The sequence below is a fragment of the Phacochoerus africanus genome, chromosome 1 (assembly GCF_016906955.1).
Source record: "Phacochoerus africanus isolate WHEZ1 chromosome 1, ROS_Pafr_v1, whole genome shotgun sequence".
NCBI classification, from domain to species: Eukaryota; Metazoa; Chordata; class Mammalia; order Artiodactyla; family Suidae; genus Phacochoerus; species Phacochoerus africanus.
Window position 1 is genome coordinate 39,782,091 of NC_062544.1, and position 20,631 is coordinate 39,802,721.

The following is a 20,631-nucleotide window of genomic DNA, read 5'->3' on the forward strand; positions in this document are numbered from 1 at the left end:
AAAAGTGCACTCCAGCAAACTCAGGTGTAGAAGACCTTGATGTTGAGGAAACTGAGACTCAAAAGGTAAAAACAGGATTGGAGGACTCAACTTGTAAATGATTATCTGAATACCCTTATAAATATTTTTACATTTAATAAAATAATACAATTAAGAAAGCATAGTAAACAAAATATCAGTGACATTAAACACTTAGGCTAGTAATAACAAAAAGTCTAATAATAATAAAAAAAGGTTCTTGTACAATCGATTTCCAGTTGCTATATGTTTTTAGCTAGAAACATCTTTAAGTCTCTCCTTTTACCTTGGTTTCAGTGATGGGCTTTTAAATGTGTTTTGTCTTTCCGAAGGCTTCCCAGGCCCACAAACACTTAGAGGTCTGAGATGCTTTGGGTAATTCTATCCTACTTGCATAGAAGAGGCATTTCTCAAACTCATCCCAACCCTCAGGATTATATAACATTTTCCCTGCCCACAGTAACTTCACACCAAAGGATGGGCACGACTGCAGTGCTGAAGCCTGTGCATACTCTTCCTTCAGCCTCCCATCTCCTCCTCTCCCACCTTAGCATCTCCACCAAAGCTTCTAGTCTACTGTTTACTCTGCCTCCCTTTTTAATATCAATGCCCAGGAGTCTATAGTTTTCTAAAGGAACTCAAAAGTTAATAGAACCCAAATTCTTATTTTTGGAGGGGCAAAATCCAGCAGTCAAACCAGGTGAAATCTGGAATAAGGAGAATATGAAGGTGAGGAAAAAAATACCCTAAAATATTAAAAATGGGGATGTAGAATACTCTCCATCTCTAGATGTTTCACACAACTCTAGGGCTGTTTCACACTACTCTAGGGCTGTTTCACACCATTTCCTAATAATTCATAATCAGTTCCAACAAACATCTGACTTAGTCCCACATAACAGATAAAGTTATCTGAAATAACAGAACTTAATTTTTACACATTAACCTATTCTAAACTAATAGAAACATTTGGTATTTAGAAAATAACCATTAGAAGAAGCATGAAGTATTGTCAGATATATAACCACTGCTCTGGTTATCTATTACTACGTAAAACAAAAACAAAAACTATCCTAAACCTACTGCCTTCATATATCAATGTACCCCTGTATCTCATGATTCTGTAGTTGGGAAATTCTCTCCTCATTACTGTCCACTGCCCTGATAAATGGCCTCTCCATGTGGAGGGTGTGGGCTTTCTCATAGTATAGAACCTTTAGAATAGCCAGACTTTTTACATGAAAAATCAGGACCCCAGCAGTAAAACCTCCTAAGAGACAATAGATACTGCCAGTCACTTAAGGCTTGGCCCCAGAAACTGACCCATCATTTACTTTGTCATATTCTGTTGCTCAAACTTCTATAAAAAAGAGAACAGAGACCCCACATCTTAATGAAAGAGCAGCAAAGTCTCTGTGGCCATTGTTATCTATTACAATTACCAGGAAATAATATAAATCTGCTAGATTACAAAACAGAAAACTAAGGTATTTTACCACTGGGTATGAGAATCCAAACAAGCCACTCAACAAATGAGAAGAACTGTAAGTCGAACACAAAACAGAAAAGTCATTATGAAAACTTAACAGCATAAAAGTTATCCCAACACATTCTGTAATATTAAGGGCTGATATATATGTTAATTTCTATCCCTTCAAGGAAAATCCTAACAATATCATGTTATTTATACATGTTAGGTTTCTTTTTAAACTTTTTAAATGTCTGTCTTTAGGGTACAAAGATCACTTCATCTAGTTCAGCTAACATATTTCTAAAAGTAAATGGCATCTTTATTTATCCACTTGACAACAAACGATACCATTTATTGAATATACTTCACACTAACCCCATGTGAAGTGTTTTATATACATCATCACATTTCACACCCACAGAAGGACTCACTTTACAGATAGGGAATCTGAGGTTCAGGGACAAGTAGAAATGTTGTGCTATTAGGGAGCCAGAGAGTCCTCTTGTGGCATAGGAGGTTATGCATCTGGCACTGTCACCACAATGGCTTGGGTCGCTGCTGTGGCACGAGTTTGATACCTGGCCTGGGTACTTGGCATGCTGTGGGTGTGGCCAAAAATAAAATAAAATAAAATAAAATAAAGATTGTAGCTAGGATCTGTTACCTGGGCCCATGTTCCCCTCAAACCAATATTCTTAAACACTCTGGAGTTTATTAGCCTTCTGCCTAGATACCTGGTCAAAAAGTAGCTCTGTAAGTTAGGATTCATATGTGAAATTAACATATAGGAACTCTACAATTAATTATTTTAGTCTTTTGACAGAATCATTGTTCCATTCCTTATATTTTAGCAGTGTAAGACCAATGGTATATTATTGTTGAAAATTATGAGGTAGTCTTAAATGTACAACAAATAAACCTTGTACTTTATTTAACCATCTATTCATATGTACTTAGAACATGCCATATTCATGTGTGCATATACATATATATATATAAAGTATATATATGTATATCCAACAAAAACCTATACAGGTCCATCTAAAAAGATCTAATTAAACAAATGAAAATTCTGCATTTTTCAGGACTGACAGGCAGAGCAAATAAGTAATTTTAGTGCAGATTAAAACAGCAGACAGGAGTTCCCGTTGTGGCTCAGTGATAACGAACCCCACTAATATTCACAAGGATGCAGATTTGATCTTGACCCCGCTCAGTGGGTTAAAGATCTGGTGTCGCCATGGGCTGAGTGATCTCGTGTCACTGTGGCTGTGGCATAGGTCAGCATCCATAGCTCTGATTTGACCCCTGGCCTGGTAACTTTGACCTTTCGTGAGTGCAGCCCTAAAAAGAAAAAAAAAACACAGCAAAAAAAAACAGCAGACAAACAAATGCTCAACCCGCAATTCATGATTGATTATTCAAGTCAGAAGAAATCTGCTTTCTCTAAAAATATGATGATGTACTACTATGAGGTCTGTTAGAGTGGAGTCAGTCACATCAGCATTTCTGGGATAATACACTTGTGTGTAGACTGAGTGTGCTCTTTGCTTGCTGGGTGTTTTGCTGGGTGGAGCATTATGATTTGTGACTGAATAAATCAACTGGCCATTCTCTATCTATTCCTGTTTCCCAGAGTCAGTAAAATTTGTTTTCAAAGTTCTTTCCACTTCATGTCTTTTTGTTAATATGCAAATCGATTCAGTAATTAATATAAAAGCTAGGCATTTTCTATAAAAGACACTCTGGAATTTTTGATAAAGGTTGATGTTCTCCCTATTTTCCAGAGATACTATAAGGCTATTGGTGAGAGTACAGGCGCAGTGGGAAGTGGGAGACAGATGGGTAGGGCAACCAACACTACATTCTATAAAGGTGAGACTAAGAAAAGCCAGTGATTCCCTTTTCTTTTGTTTCAAAGGTGGAAAATGAAGGCTGTTATATGGAAAATTTAATTTCTACTTTTTAATATTATGTTTATTTTTATGAAATAGTAGCAGGCAAAGTAAAACAATCACTTTTAGTACTTCCCAGGGTTCCACAGTTATAAAACAATTCATAATATTTATTATATTTATTTTTGTTCTCAGAGGCTATTATAAGAGGCTAGAATTTCATGCATGATCCAATTAACTAATTATACTTATTTAGAGGCCATGAAATGCATAATTGCAGTCACAAATAGAACATCACTGGCATAATTAGTTGTGCTAGCTAAACTACAGCCACAAAATTTCTTGGGTCACACCACACAAAAATTGTGGCCCTGATTATAGTATTGTTCTCAGTGCAATTCAGTCTTACTATGTTCGTAACCCATGTTTTGAAAGTAAGTGTAACTGGTGAAAACATTCTCTTCGCTTCAAAGTTTGATGCTAGTTCCTCATTCACTAAAATCCTTCTGAGGAAATTTTAAAATAAAGCCTTAGGGATACTGTAAAGAGAGAGTTTTTGAGATCACTTAGATTAAGCAGGGCTAACTCTCAGCAAAGGGGCATACCATCAGTTATCACTTAACCAGGCTCTGAGAAAAGACTGAAGTAGAATAACCATCTTTTTGTGGTCAAGAAGGAAAATAAACCACAGATGTTCTAAAACAGCTAACTGGTATCTTGGATGTTTCTTTCAAACAAACCTGTGGCCCCCATCTAATTAACATGCAGCCTTTCCACCCAATCTGACTTGTCAGTGCTGTTGGGCCAACATGCACAACTCATTGAAAACAACCTGACTTCCTTAGGAACCAGGTTCTACAGGAAATGACCAGACGCAGCTCCTCCACCACTCACCACCCTTCTTTTTAAGGGAAGGAGGAAATGCAAGACAGAACACATAAAAAGGAGAAAAAAAAGACACAATGACAATGTTTTAGTCTGAGACACAAAAAGGGCAGTCAACAGCAAGAAGGCATGTGAACCGTGGTAACCTGCAAGAACACTTCCCACGTGCTTTGCACTGGCTGCTTAACTTAACTGTCTTCATAAATAGTTCCATGACTTGGGAGTTCCCATCATGGTGCAGTGGTTAATGAATCCGACTAGGAACCATGAGGTTGTGGGTTCAATCCCTGGCCTTGCTCAGCGGGTTAAGGATCTGGCATTGCCGTAAGCTGTGGTGTAGGTCACAGATACGGCTTGGATCCCGAGTTGCTGTGGCTCTGGCAAAGGCCGGCAGCTACAGTTCTGATTCGACCCCTAGCCTGGGAACCTCCATATGCTGTGGGAGCGGCCCTAGAAAAGGCAAAAAGACCAAAAAAAAAAAAAAAGAGTTCCATGATTTGTTTAATAGTCATGACTTCAAGTCTCCATAAATCTAGTTCCTGAAAATACGCTTTAGATCTTCAGGATGCCTCTCTCCTACAAACTGCCCATTGGGCCCACTTTCCCAACATAAATAAAAGACTTGGAATGAAAAAGAGTTGTAAATTATCTGAATTATTTTAGACCTCATGAATCCACATTAGGCCATTTTACAGATAAGGAAACTGGGCTTCTACCTAGGATAAGGAACTTGTCCAGGGCTACACAGTAAAGATGAGGATCAGAATCCATACTTACAGAGCATCTGGCTCCAATAACCCTGCTTTTTATGAGATAATTATAGGCTCTAAAAACTAAAATAATCCTGTTTATAGATAGAGCTTATCTCCATTTGGCTCTCTGAAAAAACATGTCCAATTAAAGCAGGATATTTACTTTTGAATAGATATCATAAACTGATATAAAATAGTAACATAAAATGTATGATTTATCCTTAACCTCACTTCTTCAGTTGTCTTACTTGGGCTGAGTTTTATTTTTCACTCACTCATTCTGCTTTCTAAGTAAATCATAAGCTTCCCAATGGCAGTGCCTATCACAGGGCACTGTGAATAGCAGGCTCCTCTTAATTTACCTCCTGTTCTGGTAAGACATTCTACTGTCCATCATTACAGACAGGTGCTTCCCTGAGCCACTGGAACAACCTTTCTTTCACTTACCATGGAGAACCAATTTAGAATAAAAGATAATCAGCAGCCCTACCAAACAAAAATAACTGAACTTACCAATGGTTATGATTATAGAATATTGAAGATAGGTAAATACTTCAGTACTATTGTTGTGTAAGAACCCCAAGGAAAAGCATTTACAGTATTCTGTCTTATTGCAACTGCAATCTTATTCATAAAAACAATTTCCTTTTTTTTTCTTTTTAGGGCCACACCTGTGGCATATGGAAGTTTCCAGGCTAGGGGTCAAATTGGTATTACGCTGCAGGCCTACGCCACAGCCACAACCACAATGGATACAAGCAAGCCACGACTGCGACCTATACCACAGCTCATGGCAACACTAGATCCCCAACCCTCTGAGCAAGGCCAGGGATAGAACCCCACGTCTTCATGGATACTAGTTGGGTTTGTTATTGCTGAGCCACAAGGGGCAAATGCTTTCCCCCCCCCATAAAAAATTTCTTAATATTCTGACTTTTCTACAGAGTTCAGAAGGAATCTGTAATGGATACTGAGTTTCCTACAGAACAGAATGTTTCACTGTGCTCTAATTCATTCTATTACTGAATTAAACTTTGATGTATTAGTCTTGACAAGTGCTTCATGCTGATTGTATTGTGTATGATAGTATAATCACTCCCCATGCATTTCCCACTGGCTGGCTGATTAATGCAATAGATTACCTGCAGCACTGATGGCAAGGGGGAATCATTGGCCTTCTGTACCCTAAACTGTTTATATTTCAGTGTGCATGTGTGTGTGTGTGTGTACATGCTTGTGTTCCTGAGTACACAGGCATCCATTAAGATTCACCTGTTAATAGGCAGAGAAGGCAGGAAAAGCCAGAAGGGTAGGAAAAGAAAACTGAGTACACAGTCAAGATCAATGTCTTTCAATCATCATATTCAGTGCATTAAAATTGTTCCCTTTTCAATGCTCCCAAACGGATGTCTAGCATTACATTTCAATTATTCAATCACTTTCATTCACAAATATTTACTAAGCACCAACTCTATGCCAGGTATGTTTTTCTTCTCATCTTTATTAGAAAACTAACTTTAAAAAATAGATCACTTTCGGTGTTCTAAAGAGTGGACAAGAAGGAAAAATGGGCAAGATTATCAAAGGGACAATAATACAAGGATGAACAAGGATGGCCATGAAATTAGCTTAAATGCCCCCAGAAGACAGGAACTAACAAGAAGACTAATAATATTAAATACAGTGAGTGGTTTAACAGTTTCAAAGCAAAAAAAAACAAAAAAACAAAACAAAACCAAAAAAACAAAAAAACCCTCTCAGATTACTTGGTCTACACAGGATTTTAATGTTTAGCAAAGAGCATTTTTTGTGTATGATCAATATGTATAGTGAAGAGGTTGCTGAATATACTAATCTCATCGGTGTGTGTATGTGTGTGTGTGTATGGATGGAGGGGGAGGGGTGAAATCATACTTCTGTGCTCTTGATAGCATTTTGAAAGCGTTCCTCCTCACAGAATTTTCTCTCAGGTCTAAGCTTATATTTGACTCATGAGGCCTGTTTAAGCTCCGCCCATCTAACCCCCCCATCCCTTCCTCATCCATAAAGGAAGACTAAGGCTTCCAACCCAAGCCATTTCAAGGTTGCTAATCTCTTAAGTCTGAATCCTAATTTATGAATGATTTCCACTCTCTCCTCCAGATTTGCTAAAGCTAACTCTGAAATTTACTAAAGTACCCCAGAATGAAAGGGGCTGGGAAGCACGATCTGAGGGCAACAAGGTTTAGCTGGTTGTAGTTCAAAATTACAGGTTTAGATTTCTATTTCAAAAGTTATCGTTGCAACAGAAGGCACAGAGTTGAGCGAGTTAGCCACATTTTGTACCAACACTGCTATCACTAATCCTGGCTAGTCATCTCTAGATCAGAGCCTGAGAAAATAGCCCTAAAACCAGTTACTAATTCATCCAAGCAATTGAATGTCAGAAGGCACCTGTATTTCACAGAGTCATATTTCTATTTCAACTTGGAATTTTAAAATTGAACACTAAAAACATTAATGCAATCATAAGACAAGCTTACAACAGCCTCACAAAAATTCACGTGCTGCAAGTCATTTACCAGCCTACCCTCCCCCTCAAATATCTAAGAAGTTATTCATATAAATAAAAAAGTCATTCTTAGGTATATCTCTAAGACGAGTAGCTATTTAAAAGCCTAGTGAAGAGAGTCATTATCAAGCATGTATTTTTAATCTCAAAATCCTTTGTTCTAAAGAAATCTTAGAAAACCTAGTGCGTAAAGTGGTAAAAGTCACTCTACTGGGAATGAGAAGGACCTCCTCCCACCACCCTCTTCCTCCTCACCCCACCACTGGGGCTCTGTTAGGCGGTGTCTGAACCCCTGTCTAAGGGACAACAACCATTATTCCTTTCTTTGGGGTTTCCCCTCACTTCATCAGCTCAAGTAAGTTTAAATGAAGTATGACAACATCTGCCAAGCACCTTGCTAGGTGCTGGCACACGTAGAGAACAGCCCAAGTGGCTGCTTCAGTCTTCCCTTGGCTTCCACTTCTTTCATTCTAGCTCCTGGCATCCTTGATTTCCTGTGACGCTCTTGGGAATCGCAGATGGCTTAAAATGAGGCTTCTCAAACCTCGTTAGTTTTTGTATGCTGCTACTTCAGGGTAAAAAATGGTGAAAGGAAATGATCTCTGGCCTTTCTTCATTTTCACCCCCTCACTCCTCCTATTCTCTACCATGACGGCAGTCTCTAGAGATCCACATTCTACCAAGGAGACTCCCCCAGCCAGATTTTCCTTTGGTGGCAGTTTCTTGAGGGCAAGTATAATACCAACTCTTAGGAAGTGGGATAAGTAAGGAGAGAACATTTTTGAAATTGCTGTGAGGAAGAAAAAGGACAAATTATGCCAACGCTATGACATTCCTATTAGCCACGAATGTGAGAACAGAATCTGCTACCAATAGACTCATAAATAGAAATGAAACATAAAAGAAAGTAACTGAAATGTATTATTGGTACAAATGATGCTACCAGCACACTACATATATAATACGTAGAACACTAATGTGTACTACATCTTAACTTGTAGTAGTATCTTCATGGTCTGTATTTAGAAGAGTTTTTAAAAAACACACAAGGGGATTATCTCCAAGTATTGTTACAAATTATCCAATTATATACCTAAATAATTTAGACAAGAAATATCATTAAGAGTCTCCAATTGGTTAATAAAGTCAAATCATCTGTAAAGATCTCTCTTTTTTAAGATCTCTTTTAATCCAAAAATCTACTGTTTTCTATGAACATGTATTTTTAAATGTTTTTCTTTATTTCTACTCTTTCCCACACAGGGTATTGAGTGGATAATTAAACCCTAGCATTTGCAGTCAAGAGAAGGATGGTTGATAGTATTACACAGCAAGTATTTATCAAAGATTTGCCCACTGTATAGAAATATGCATTCTCTCTTTCGGTTAACTTCTGATCCAAACTGGAAATTACTCCGCCATCTTAAAGCAGCAGAGAATAAACTCCTCTTCCCATTCCCACAGTGGAGCAGAACCCAGAGGCCTCTAACCCCAAGAACACAGAGGTCTCAGTTTTAAGAGACAGAAGGCAGTAGGCCCACACAACAGAGAAAGAAACCAGGCCCCTGGCAATGAGAACCCAGCAGCAGATAGACATTCTGAGAACAGTGCTGGAGGGAAGCAAAGCCTCCTGAGCAACACAATTGACAAAGCCTCTGTATTTAGAGGGAGCTCTGAATAAAGAAGGGAAAAGCAGAGGCTGAGCATACACTCTCATTCCAGAGCAGGACCACCCAGTCCATATGCAGGAGGGGTCTGCAGAGCCTATAGACCACATGAGGTAAACACAGGCCAGGACAAAAACAGTGACCTAAGGGTTTTCAGTGGCTCCGTAACAAAAGGGACTGGAAAATGAAACCAAAATCTCCATGTATCCCATCTGCAGTATGTAGTATCTTTATTTTATGATATGCTTATTATATAATACAGTTAAATAATACAATTCTCAATCAATAGCATGTATTTAATTTTTCTACATAACCGTGTTTTTTTCAGAGTCTGAAGTTAGAGAGTCCTCGTGAACACAGATGGGCAACTAAACAAGGTAAGCTCTGCTGACAACTGCAGGACTGTGGGATCATGGGCAGGCATACCAGGCTAGGCAGCACTTACAGGGTTTATTGTCATTCAGGTGAGCTTCACTTTACCCCTGCTTCCCTCTGAGTAGAGAGACTGCCAGGCAGAGAGGCATATTACAGTCTTTTAAAATAAACAAGGATGGTGTCTAGTTTTGTGGTCACTAGGATCAGATTCCCGCTCTGCTGGGACCTTAGGTAAGTTATTTGATTTCCCTGTGTCTTGGTTTTCTTGGCTGTAAAATTGGGGCTAATGACTGTACCTATCCCACTAAGTTGTTTTAAGAATTAAGGAAAATAAAGCATGAATTAATTTGCTTAGCATAGTGCCTGTAAATAAGCGTTAGCATCTGTGTTATGTGTAGTAGCTGGACAAAAATGGGAAATAAAACAAAGCAAAAATCCAGACCTGTGATGTCTACTATCTCTCTCTCTCTCCTTTTTAAGTAAAAACCAAGAGTAACAAGTTTGGATGAAAATTGTAAAGACAACATTTTGAATAATGAGTTTAAACCCTTTTATCCTCCCCCTTCGCCCCACTGAGCTCCCTGTCTTTGTTCATGTTATTCCTTCTTTCTGGAGTAGTCTCACTACTTCTTCCGTACAACTCATCTCCATAAATATCTGTAAAACCATGTTAAGTTCAGTCCATACAAATATTTGTACTAACACGTGACTAAATTACTCTATTAAAGTGCTCCTCAGTTCATTCACACCTATTCTAATTTCTCATGTCTCCTGATGTTGCATTTGTCTACTTACTCCATACTCCTAGTACCTTTATCCATCAATGATAAATTTTAATACATCTATTCATCCTGACATAGCAAGTGCTAAATACGCAGTGATAGAGAAACCATAAGACTTCCAGAAAAAAAAGGGTTATCAGGAAGGCATCAAAATGCTATAAGTGATAAAGGTGTATTCTCCTTGTGTCCAGGGAAGACAAACTGGTAGGTGACAGGTGATCCCTGATATGTGGTTCATTAGAATTACATACTACACTTAGAGCTTTTTGCAAGTCTGTACTGACATCTTTTTGGTGCAAGAGGGCTCTGGAAATTGCAGTTTCCTCCGTGGCACTACCAAAGAGGTATATAGGGTAAACTACGTTGCCACCATCAACTTCAAAATGTTGCAGGGCTGGGTTTGTGTTTACCACATAAATTAAGTAAGAGCTTAAAACAGTGGAGGAATTACTAAGCCTACTGCTTTTGGAAATGTAAGATGGCATTTCCCAGAAATTTCTCCACAATTACCTCCAAAGCAGAACCTTTACAATCTTGTCTCTGGCTGTGCACAAAGGCCCTCCTAAGTTACTTAGAGCGCAATTTTGAATGTGTGATATAAGCATGTTTCTTCCTTATTCAAGAATAATGTGAGTGGGTGCAAAAGAGGCCACGAGATGACTACTTGTATCTGGAATGTTAGCTGGAATAGGGTTCTAGGTCCACAGAGAGGTAATTTTTAGTACTTTGCAATAGATGTGGTCCCAGTGGGTACGCCAAGTTCTCTACTGCTAAATTGTAGATTTATCCTATTTCAAACTCCCTGAATTGTTATAGTGATTCAATTTATCCAGTACCCTATCCAGGAATACTATAGATGTTACTTAATAACAGTATACAAGGAATGCAAACTAGAAAGAAACATCTAACTATGGTTATTTCTGCTCACACACAATTAGGTATCTAGATCAAAAGCTCTGAAAAGAACTCAGAGATACACCACTTGTTACTCTGAACTGAGTGAACACAGCTCAGAGCAGCAAGGCTCTTGCCGGATAGCCCAGCTTCTTGCTGAGAAACAAAGTTAACATGCTAGAAGGCAAAACACACGACTCAGTTCAAAGGGAAAGTATTTAAAATTTGGGGGAAAAACATATTATGTTATACATGCTATGAAAATAAAATTTTAAGAATTTTTCTCTGTGCTAAAACTTTAATTAAATCTTATTTAACTGTTTCCTCTAATGACATTCATTTTAATTAGGTTTTAATAGACTGGCAGCTACAACCTATAGTTTTATGAAGCAAAGTAAAATTACGGTCTAGGAAGACATTTAAGGAAAAAGACCCATCAACACAGATGAGAGGTTACAATATATCCCCTCATCCCTAAAGACCTCCACAGTAATTAAGTTGCTGAACAGACAGCCATTATGGCTAACAGTAGGTGTGCTTGCCACCAATCAGCACTGGGTGTTCCTTGAAATCCAAGGGTTATTTCTGGGATCTGCTTTCCAGAAAATTTGCATGGATGTTTTTTTCCCCCACACAATTGAAGAAATGTGTACTCTAGAGCTCTACTAAAGGTGTGTAGCCTCTACCAAATATGCAGTCTCTATCAGTGTAATGGGCTTTCTGTCTTAAGATACTAATATGTACATGTTCTTATAGCTGATCATGATTCAACAACATTCATCTTGAGAAGACTGCCATATGTTTGGGGAAATGAACATCATGTAGAGAAAGTAAAATTGATATATGAAACACTGAACATATGAAAAACTGATTCACATACAAGGTAAGTGTATCTGCAAATGAGATGCACTAAACAGGATCTTAATAGTATGCATCTATTTCTATTTCATACTACATTATGAAAACCAAGGAGTAAATCACAAAAATTAACACAGACCAAATGAATATCATAGGCATTTATTTTAGCAAAGAACTGAGCATAACCATCCCTTTGTTAGTCAGAGGATGGGGAAATGAAAATTGAGCCTGTTGCTACCTCAAATAAGTTTGTATATATTTATTGGAAAGAAACAGTTAAATGAATCTATGTTATTTTTAAGACTAATTTTGAAACATCAGCACTTAAATTTTAATAAATCATATATACTCAGAAAATTGTAAATCTTGGGGAGGGGAATAGCTGATCCTTTGAAAAAAATAAAATTTTGTAATCTGGCTGACAATCTGATGCCTCCAAATCCCTCTGCCAAGAAACAGTTACTTGGCTAAGACACTTACTTGTACACTTTCATCAGATTAAGGCTTTCATGCCAGGAATTTTTTTTCTCTTGGTGTATTGGCCATTGCCAGAAACGTACCCATCGAATCCACCGGTGCTAAGGAGTTAAGCATCTGAGATTTAATTTAACAGTTTCAGCTTTATTAAGCTGTCACAGAGCGGCCCTACTTTGATAACAGTAGCTACTCCAATTATGGCTTGGTTTAGGGTTGACAAGTATAATGATTCATTCGTGGCACATGAGAAGCAATAAAAGGTTGTTTTGCATTACAGCTTTAAAAATGTGGGCACTTTTTTCATTTAATTTGTCACTTAGCTTTTGCTAAGAGGACATTTAAATTGCAGTAAAAGGCAAATGGGGCTTTTAGTTTAAATGTAATCCCCATATTTAAATGATCTGTAATGGCACAGTGTTGGAGTGGGAACACTATTGTCTCACAGTGGGTCCTGATGGTGACATGTGACATTTGTATTCAGGTCCTGTATTATCCATGTGGCTAAAGGGCTTCCAATTTCATTTCACAGCCAGAAGCCTGCAGAAAACACCAATTAACTTGCAGATCCCATTTGCCGACAAAACTCAGCCTCTTCTCAATGTCTGGCATCTGGCAGTGCTCAGCATTTAATTCCAAAGCAGAGCCTTGAAGCAATGTGAGCCCTGTGCAGGGGCACAAAGTCAAATTCCCCCATTTTCTTAAGAAGCAAAATTCTTTCCTTTTGTAGTCCAGAAGCAACTTTCAGTTAATTTTTTTGGCAAATGAATACTATAGCTTTTGTTACTCATACATGAGATTCTTCACAGAACTTAGATTTAATTAAAATGAGAAGTGACCTCTGTGCATCATCAGAGTATGTAGGAGAATTTAGAGCAGTCTAGTAATGACTGGATGGGGGGCAGGGAGGGTAACTTGTGAAAAAGGAAAATACATATGTATTCTTCATTCCAGACTGAAATCAAAAAACTTGTATAAGGCCTGGCCCATAACTAGAAAGGCAGTCCATCAGAGGGTATAACTGAAATCAGCTAGCTGGTGGAAACTTCCACCTAATGAAAGTTAATACTTTGGAATGAGGGTTAAGGTACATAATTTTCAAAGCCAACATGCAAAAGTGAAATATGACTAATGAATTAAATGCAAACATTGAAAATTTTATTTAACTATAGCATTTGTACTTTTTATTGGTAACCCAAAAATTAAGTCAGTATTTTCTTCCTAATTAGCTATTTGTCCTTCTAAGCCTCTTTAAGTACAAAAGCTCTGTAAACTTTATTCTTTTAATATTAATCCAATAATTTTTCCTTAAATGGTTCCCTTCATTACAGTATCTTAATGCTAGTCCTTTTTATTTTTCACTGCCATAAACCAATTAGTCAAGTCAATACTGTAGAGTTACAAAATTGAGGAGGCTTTACTTATAAAAGTAAATCACTCAGTATTATATAAAAATTTTTCTTTCGATATACTGAAAAGATCCACTCGGGTACAGAATGATTTAAATTCTGATTGAGGAAAACAGCCACTAACCATTATTTCAGGTGACCCAAGGAAAGTACTAAGATGAAGTTATTACAAGATACTTAATAAAAATACTAGGGCAAGAGGTCAACAAATATCTAACAATTGGCAAATAGCAGACACACATGTTAAAAACAAACAAAAAACAAACAAGAGCTGTCATCCATAGCCCAGTTACTGAATATACATCTTATTAATGAAAAGGAAACTCTGATGCCCAATTCTTTTATCAGCTTGCTGTACAATCCTAGGTTACACTATATTATTTTGTGGGCATTTCCTAACCTCCTCGGACTTCAGTTTCCTTATCTGTAAACAGTTCATCTCAAAGTTTCCTTCCAAGTATTATAATCACGTAGTATCTTCACATACAACAGTCTCCTCTAATCTAGACCTGACATGGAATCAATACCGTGATGTAGTCCCTGGCTAGCCAAGAGGAAGACAGAAGGTGAAAGTACAAAGAGTTCTACTATTCAATTTCACTGAAACTAGGATCTTCTCATAAATATATCCAGAACATAAAATAAATATAGGCACGACAAAGTATTTGCCAAAAATTCCATTTGTCACATCCAGATTTCTTAACAGTCAAGATAACAAATACATTATTAATTCCCTAGCAATGAGCATTCAGTAAGAAGAGCATCCCCCCAAATATCCTGGGTAAACATATTTACTGTACCTCTCATTTTTTCAACCACTTCCTATATTTATATCTTTACCACCAGGGATTTGGGAGGCAATAAAAATTGGAGTTTGCAGAGTTCCCGTCATGGCTCAGTGGCAATGAATCCAACTAGGAACCATGAGGTTGCCTCATTCAGAGGGTTAAGGATCTGGCATTGGTGTGAGCTGGGGTGTAGGTTGCAGATGTGGCTAAGATTCTGCGTTGCTGTGGCTGTGGTGTAGGCCAGCAGTTGTAGCTCCAAATTGACCCCTAGCCTGGGAGTCTCCATATGCCACAGGTGTGGCCCTAAAAAGCAAAAATAAATTAAGTAAAAATAAATAAAATTAAAAAAAAATTAGAGTTTGCTTCTTGAGAAAGAAAAACAGAGCTGGAGGAATGAGGCTCCTTGACTTCAGACCATACTACAAAGCTATGGTCATCAAAACTGTATGGTACGGAACCCCCAAAAAACCAGACATAATGATCAAATGAAACAGATCAATGAAACAGGATACAAAACCCAGAGATAAACCCACATACTTATAGTCAATTACTCTACGACAAAGGAGGCAAGAATATAAAACGGAGAAAAGACAGCCTCTTCAGTAAGTGGTGCTGGGAAAACTGGACAGCTACATGTAAAAGAATGAAATTAGAACACTCTCTAATACCATACACAAAAACAAACTCAAAATGGGTTAAAGACCTAAACATAAGGCTGGATACTATAAAACCGCTAGAGGAAAACATAGGCAGAACACTCTTTGACATAAATTGCAGCAATATCTTTTTTGGATCCACCTCCTAGAGTAATGAAAATAAAAATAATAATAAACAAATGGGAACTAATTAAATACAAAAGCTTTTGCACAGCAAAGGAAACCATAAAAAAAAAAAATGAAAAGACAACCCACAGAATGGGAACAAGTCTTTGTAAACAAAGCAACTGACAAGGGATTAATCTCCAAAATACATGAACATCTCATCAGCTTTATATCAAAAAAATCAAACAACCCAATTAAAAAATGGTCAGAATTTCTGAACAGACATTTCTCCAAAGAAGAAAGACGGATGACCAAAAAGCACATGAACAGATGCTCAGCATCACTGATTATTAGAGAAACGCAAATCAAAACTACAGTGAGGTATCACCTCACACCAATCAGAATGGCCATCATCAAAAAGTCTACACACAAATGCTGGAGAGGGTGTGGAGAAAAGGGAACCCTCCTACACTGTTGGTAGGAAAGTAAACCGGTAAAAACACTAAGAGGTGCCTTTAAAAAACTAAATATAGAACTACCACATAATCTAGCAATCCCACTCCTGGGCATATTTCTGGGGGGGGGGGGGGGGGAACACGATTTGAAAAAATACGAGTTCACTGCAGTACTATTTATAATAGCCAAGACATGGAAGCAACCTAAATGTTCCATCAACAGAGGAATGGATAATGATGTTGTACATATATATAATGGACCATTGGCCATAGAAAAGAGCGAAATGCCATTTGCAGTAACTGGGACGGACCTACAGATTATCGCATAAGTGAAGTAAGTCAGACAGAGAAAGACAGGTATCATATGTGGAATCTAATAAAAATGATACAAAATAACTTATTTACAAATGGAATAATATGTGGAATCTAACAAAAATGATACAAAATAACTTATTTACAAAACAGAAATGGACTCAAAGATTCTGAAACTATATTCATGGTTACCAATGGGGAAACAGTGGGAGGAGGGATAAATTAGGAGGTTGGGATTGACATATACACACAACTATATATAAAATAGATAATCAGTAAGGACCTACTGTATAGCACAGGGAAATCTGTATTCTGTAATAACCTACATGGGAAAAGAATGTGAAAAAGAATGGATATATGTATAACTGACTAACTTTGCTGTACACCTGAAACCAACACAACATTGTAAGTCAACTATATTTCAATAAAATTATCTTTTCCATTATGACAATCAACAGTGCATCTAAGACTGTAACAGCCAAAAAAATAAAATGAATATTCAAGCTACTTTTAACGTAAGCAAAAGGGAAAAACAGCCAAATTTTAGCTGTACTGAGTACAGTATTATTCTAGAAATAAGTAATCAGTTCTATTACACCAAATACCTATTTTAAAATAGAGCTTTTCCCCCCAAATATTTAAAGGCAAATCCTCCGCTTCCTTTCCTCAAGATCAGACGATTCCTCCAAAACACTGCCAAGATTGTTTCCTGAAAATGCCGGCCCAAGTCCTCATTCTTCCCAGTCCTCTAACCAGAGTATAATGGCAACAAGTTCACCTAAGAGCTGCAGCTCTCTCTTTAGCAATACTCTGACCATGTTCTTTAAGCATTCAATCATGGTCTTTATCCATACACAACTCAATGGCAATCCATCGGGAAATTTATACTTACCCAGCTCATCCCAGAGCTGCCTATATTTGTCAGTCATTGCAGTGCCTTGTTGCCTCCAAAGTGACAGACGAGGGTCAGCCATGAATTGCTCTGTTATCAAAGTCAACATCCGGGCCCCATTTGAGTCCCTCATCTTCAACATCTCCCGCACCTAGGGGGAAAAAAAGAGACCTTCAGAAAAACATTTAAAAAATAAATAAATAAACAGCAATACATAGACAGACCACTTTGTTTCTCTGGGGAAGCAAAGAGGGGTGGTGGTGGTGGCGAAGTCTCGACACCATCTGTCTTAAACGAAAAAGCTGTTAAAAAGAATTCTCGGTCCTAAGCGGCAATTTAATCAGAGACTCGATTGTTAATTTTTTTTAAGTTATGTTTTAGAATCCACATGAGGTCAAGAAATTTGCAAACCTTGCCAAATCCTCCCCAAAAAATGTTTTTCCAGCCTACAGAAAAATAATACCAAAACAAACAAAACAAATCAATGGGCACCTTCCTGACTCCCCAACTGGACTGCACTTACCACCAGAGTAGCAGAGTTCAAAGCAGTATACTAAGAACTCTTCAGGGATCTTCTAAATTGATCTGACAATGTTTATAATACTAGCATCCATCCTTCAGGTTTTTAAAAAAGCTTTATTGAGACATAATTCACATAACATACAATTCACCAACTTAAACTGTACAATTCAGTGGTTTTTACTGTATTCAAGTACAAGTTGTACAAGTCCTTCACTATTTTCAGTAAATTTGTAATTTCAATGGATTCTGTCTCACTGAAGGTTTCATCATAAAGAGTAGCAGCATACTTCTATTCATTCAGATGGGATTACTTCTGCAATGGTTAACAGGAAATAGGGCTTTAGGTTCAAGAACTCTCTTGCTCCAAATGAACAATTCTTGAAGCACAATCACAACCACCAACCTAGTAGTTAACCCAGCCTCTCTGCTGGAACCTTAAGCTCTGTCCATTATTCTTCTGTTACATTTCCCAAATAAGTGACAAAGCCAGAAAACAAACACAAGGCTAAGCTGTTCTACAGGAAATCCTAAACAAATCCTAAAGTGTCTACTGCTATGTGTTCAACAAATAAGAATGCCAGCTGAACACCATCCTCCAATTTGAATACATTACCTATAATGTAATGTAGTATATTTAATATTACTTAAAAAGCATTTATCAAGTATTTAGAAATGTGTGCTACTTAAAAGTTGTGAATAAAGCAAAAGACACAGCTTCTGATGACACTGGACTTATAACAAAGATAACTTTTTTCCTTAGGCCATCAAATTTAGGTGACGAAAATTAACATCTACCAAGGTCCAAGTACTGTTAGACACCATTATCTTTAAATACCATAATCACAACTTGAAGGGATATGTTGTTCTCAGCTAATTTTATAGATGAGGAAGCTGATTTAAGTAACTTGCCAAGATTCCTACACTCAGTAAGATTTAGAACTGAGATTTAAACCCAGGTCCATATGACACCAAAGTTTATGTGCTTGAAACTAATTTAAAGATAGTAACATTATTAAGCTAAATATATAAAGCACATCTTTAGGAATGTATTCGAAGTTACATTTTTACTTGGGAAAAGTAACTAGAAAAAGAAAAACTTGAAAAGATGGCATTTAAGTAACACAGAGCTATTTTGTTTCTAATATTAAGCAGTTTTTCAAATCGTATAAAATGCCACCATTTTATTAATAAGAATTGAGAAAGAAAAAAATGGTCCATATCTTCTCTAAGGACACCTATGTAAATTAATGCTTGCACTGCAACACAGACGTCTCTATTGGTTGATTACAACTTAACAGTCTATTCTTAAAAAATAAATAAGAATTTAAAAAGAAGCCTTTATCCTACTATAAACATGATTATATACAGATACTTTATATATATGTATATATGTTAAATATTTCTTTAAAAATAAAACAATCATACCTTTGCAAAGAGCAAATTAAGCTGCTTCCCTGATCCGTGGTACCCGCCCTGGGAAAGGAATAGTTTAACCTGTTCTTGAACCTGCTCTTCATCTAAGTGCCAGCAGTTTTCATCATCTATACTAGCACCTGCTGTTGGATCAGGAGCACCTAGAAATAGAAAGAAAAAATAACACATATGCTACATAAAAACTCTGTGCTAAGAGGGCTCTCCTAAGAGACTTGAATAGAATTAAGATGCTTACTTTTTGCCTAAAAATTTTTTAATCAAATCTCAATATACATACAATGTATGACCAAAACTAAATGTAAAAATTATTCTTTTACTTCCAAGACTTTGCTGATTTGTACTAATCCAAAAGATGATGACTTTGGAGCTATTTCCTTTTTTTAAGATCAGAGACTATACCTTTGGAGAAGAGTTTACAGGTTCTCTAAAGAATAAAAAATTCACAAAAATGACTCATTGTAAATACATGATGTTTATAAAGCTCTATTGTATAGGACTATTAGGAAAATGTTTTCCAAAGACGTTAGAAAAAATATGAAACCAAGTAAACTGAGCAGAGTATTTCCCTTTACTATGTTAATTCAAGAAGCTTTCACCATTATCTGCTGCTGTATAAACTACATGCTGACATAAGTCTTCAGCTGCAGAAAACCTAAGATTAAAAAGGGAAATTAAGCCACATGGGAACAGGCAGTGCAGCTGTTGTACTAAACCAGGTTGTAGTATCACCTTGCCAAACTGCATAAATATTTTATTGCTAAAGTACACACAAATGATAACAGCTATGTAACAAGCTCTGTGTGTAGACTACCTTAGATATTAAAAAATTACCCAGATATTTAGGCAGGTGAAAATTAAGTTTCATTACTGATTAAGAAAAAAATAGTATTTAAGGACTAAGATTCATAAGTAATACAAAAACTAAATCTAAAACCTCTCATCAATAGTGTTTCATCTCCTTATCAACTCTCAAAAAATAATTTGTAGGTGTGATTCTACACTTCTTTTCTTTCAATGATCCAATGCAGACTCAGCTGGCCAAGGAAATAATCACTAACATCTGTAGAACCAGGGTGCATTAGTCCCTAAGAGGAAGGCAATGGGTCTGTGAAACTCATTAGAAAAGTGCACATTCATTCATTCAGCCAGCATGTTTACTAAGTGCCCTGTGCCAGACTTGGTGATGGAATGAGGTCAAAACAGAATTCCTGTCTTTACAGAATATACCATCTAGTTCATTGACTTTCAAACTTTTTTGACTAATACCCACAATAAGAAATATAGTTTACATCGTGCCCAATATACCCGTGTATCTGGACACTTATATGATCACATCTCTCCATTAAACTGAAGCAAAAGTATGATGAAAAAATTCCCTTACTGTAAGTGAAGAGGTCTGATATTTTCTACACTATCTTATTTTTTTAAAAAAAGAT

General features: G+C 37.0%; 1 protein-coding gene across 1 annotated transcript in view; it reads right to left on the reverse strand.

The window, feature by feature from the left end:
* The window catches only part of ZSWIM6 (zinc finger SWIM-type containing 6), a 203,956-nt gene that overhangs the window by 35,120 nt on the left and 148,205 nt on the right, over positions 1–20,631 (reverse strand). The window contains exons 3-4 of the mRNA XM_047754552.1: positions 19,187–19,335; positions 17,240–17,390 (exon numbers count right to left, since the gene is read on the reverse strand). Coding sequence (XP_047610508.1) covers positions 17,240–17,390; positions 19,187–19,335 — 300 coding nt within the window. The remainder of the gene's footprint in view (positions 1–17,239; positions 17,391–19,186; positions 19,336–20,631) is intronic.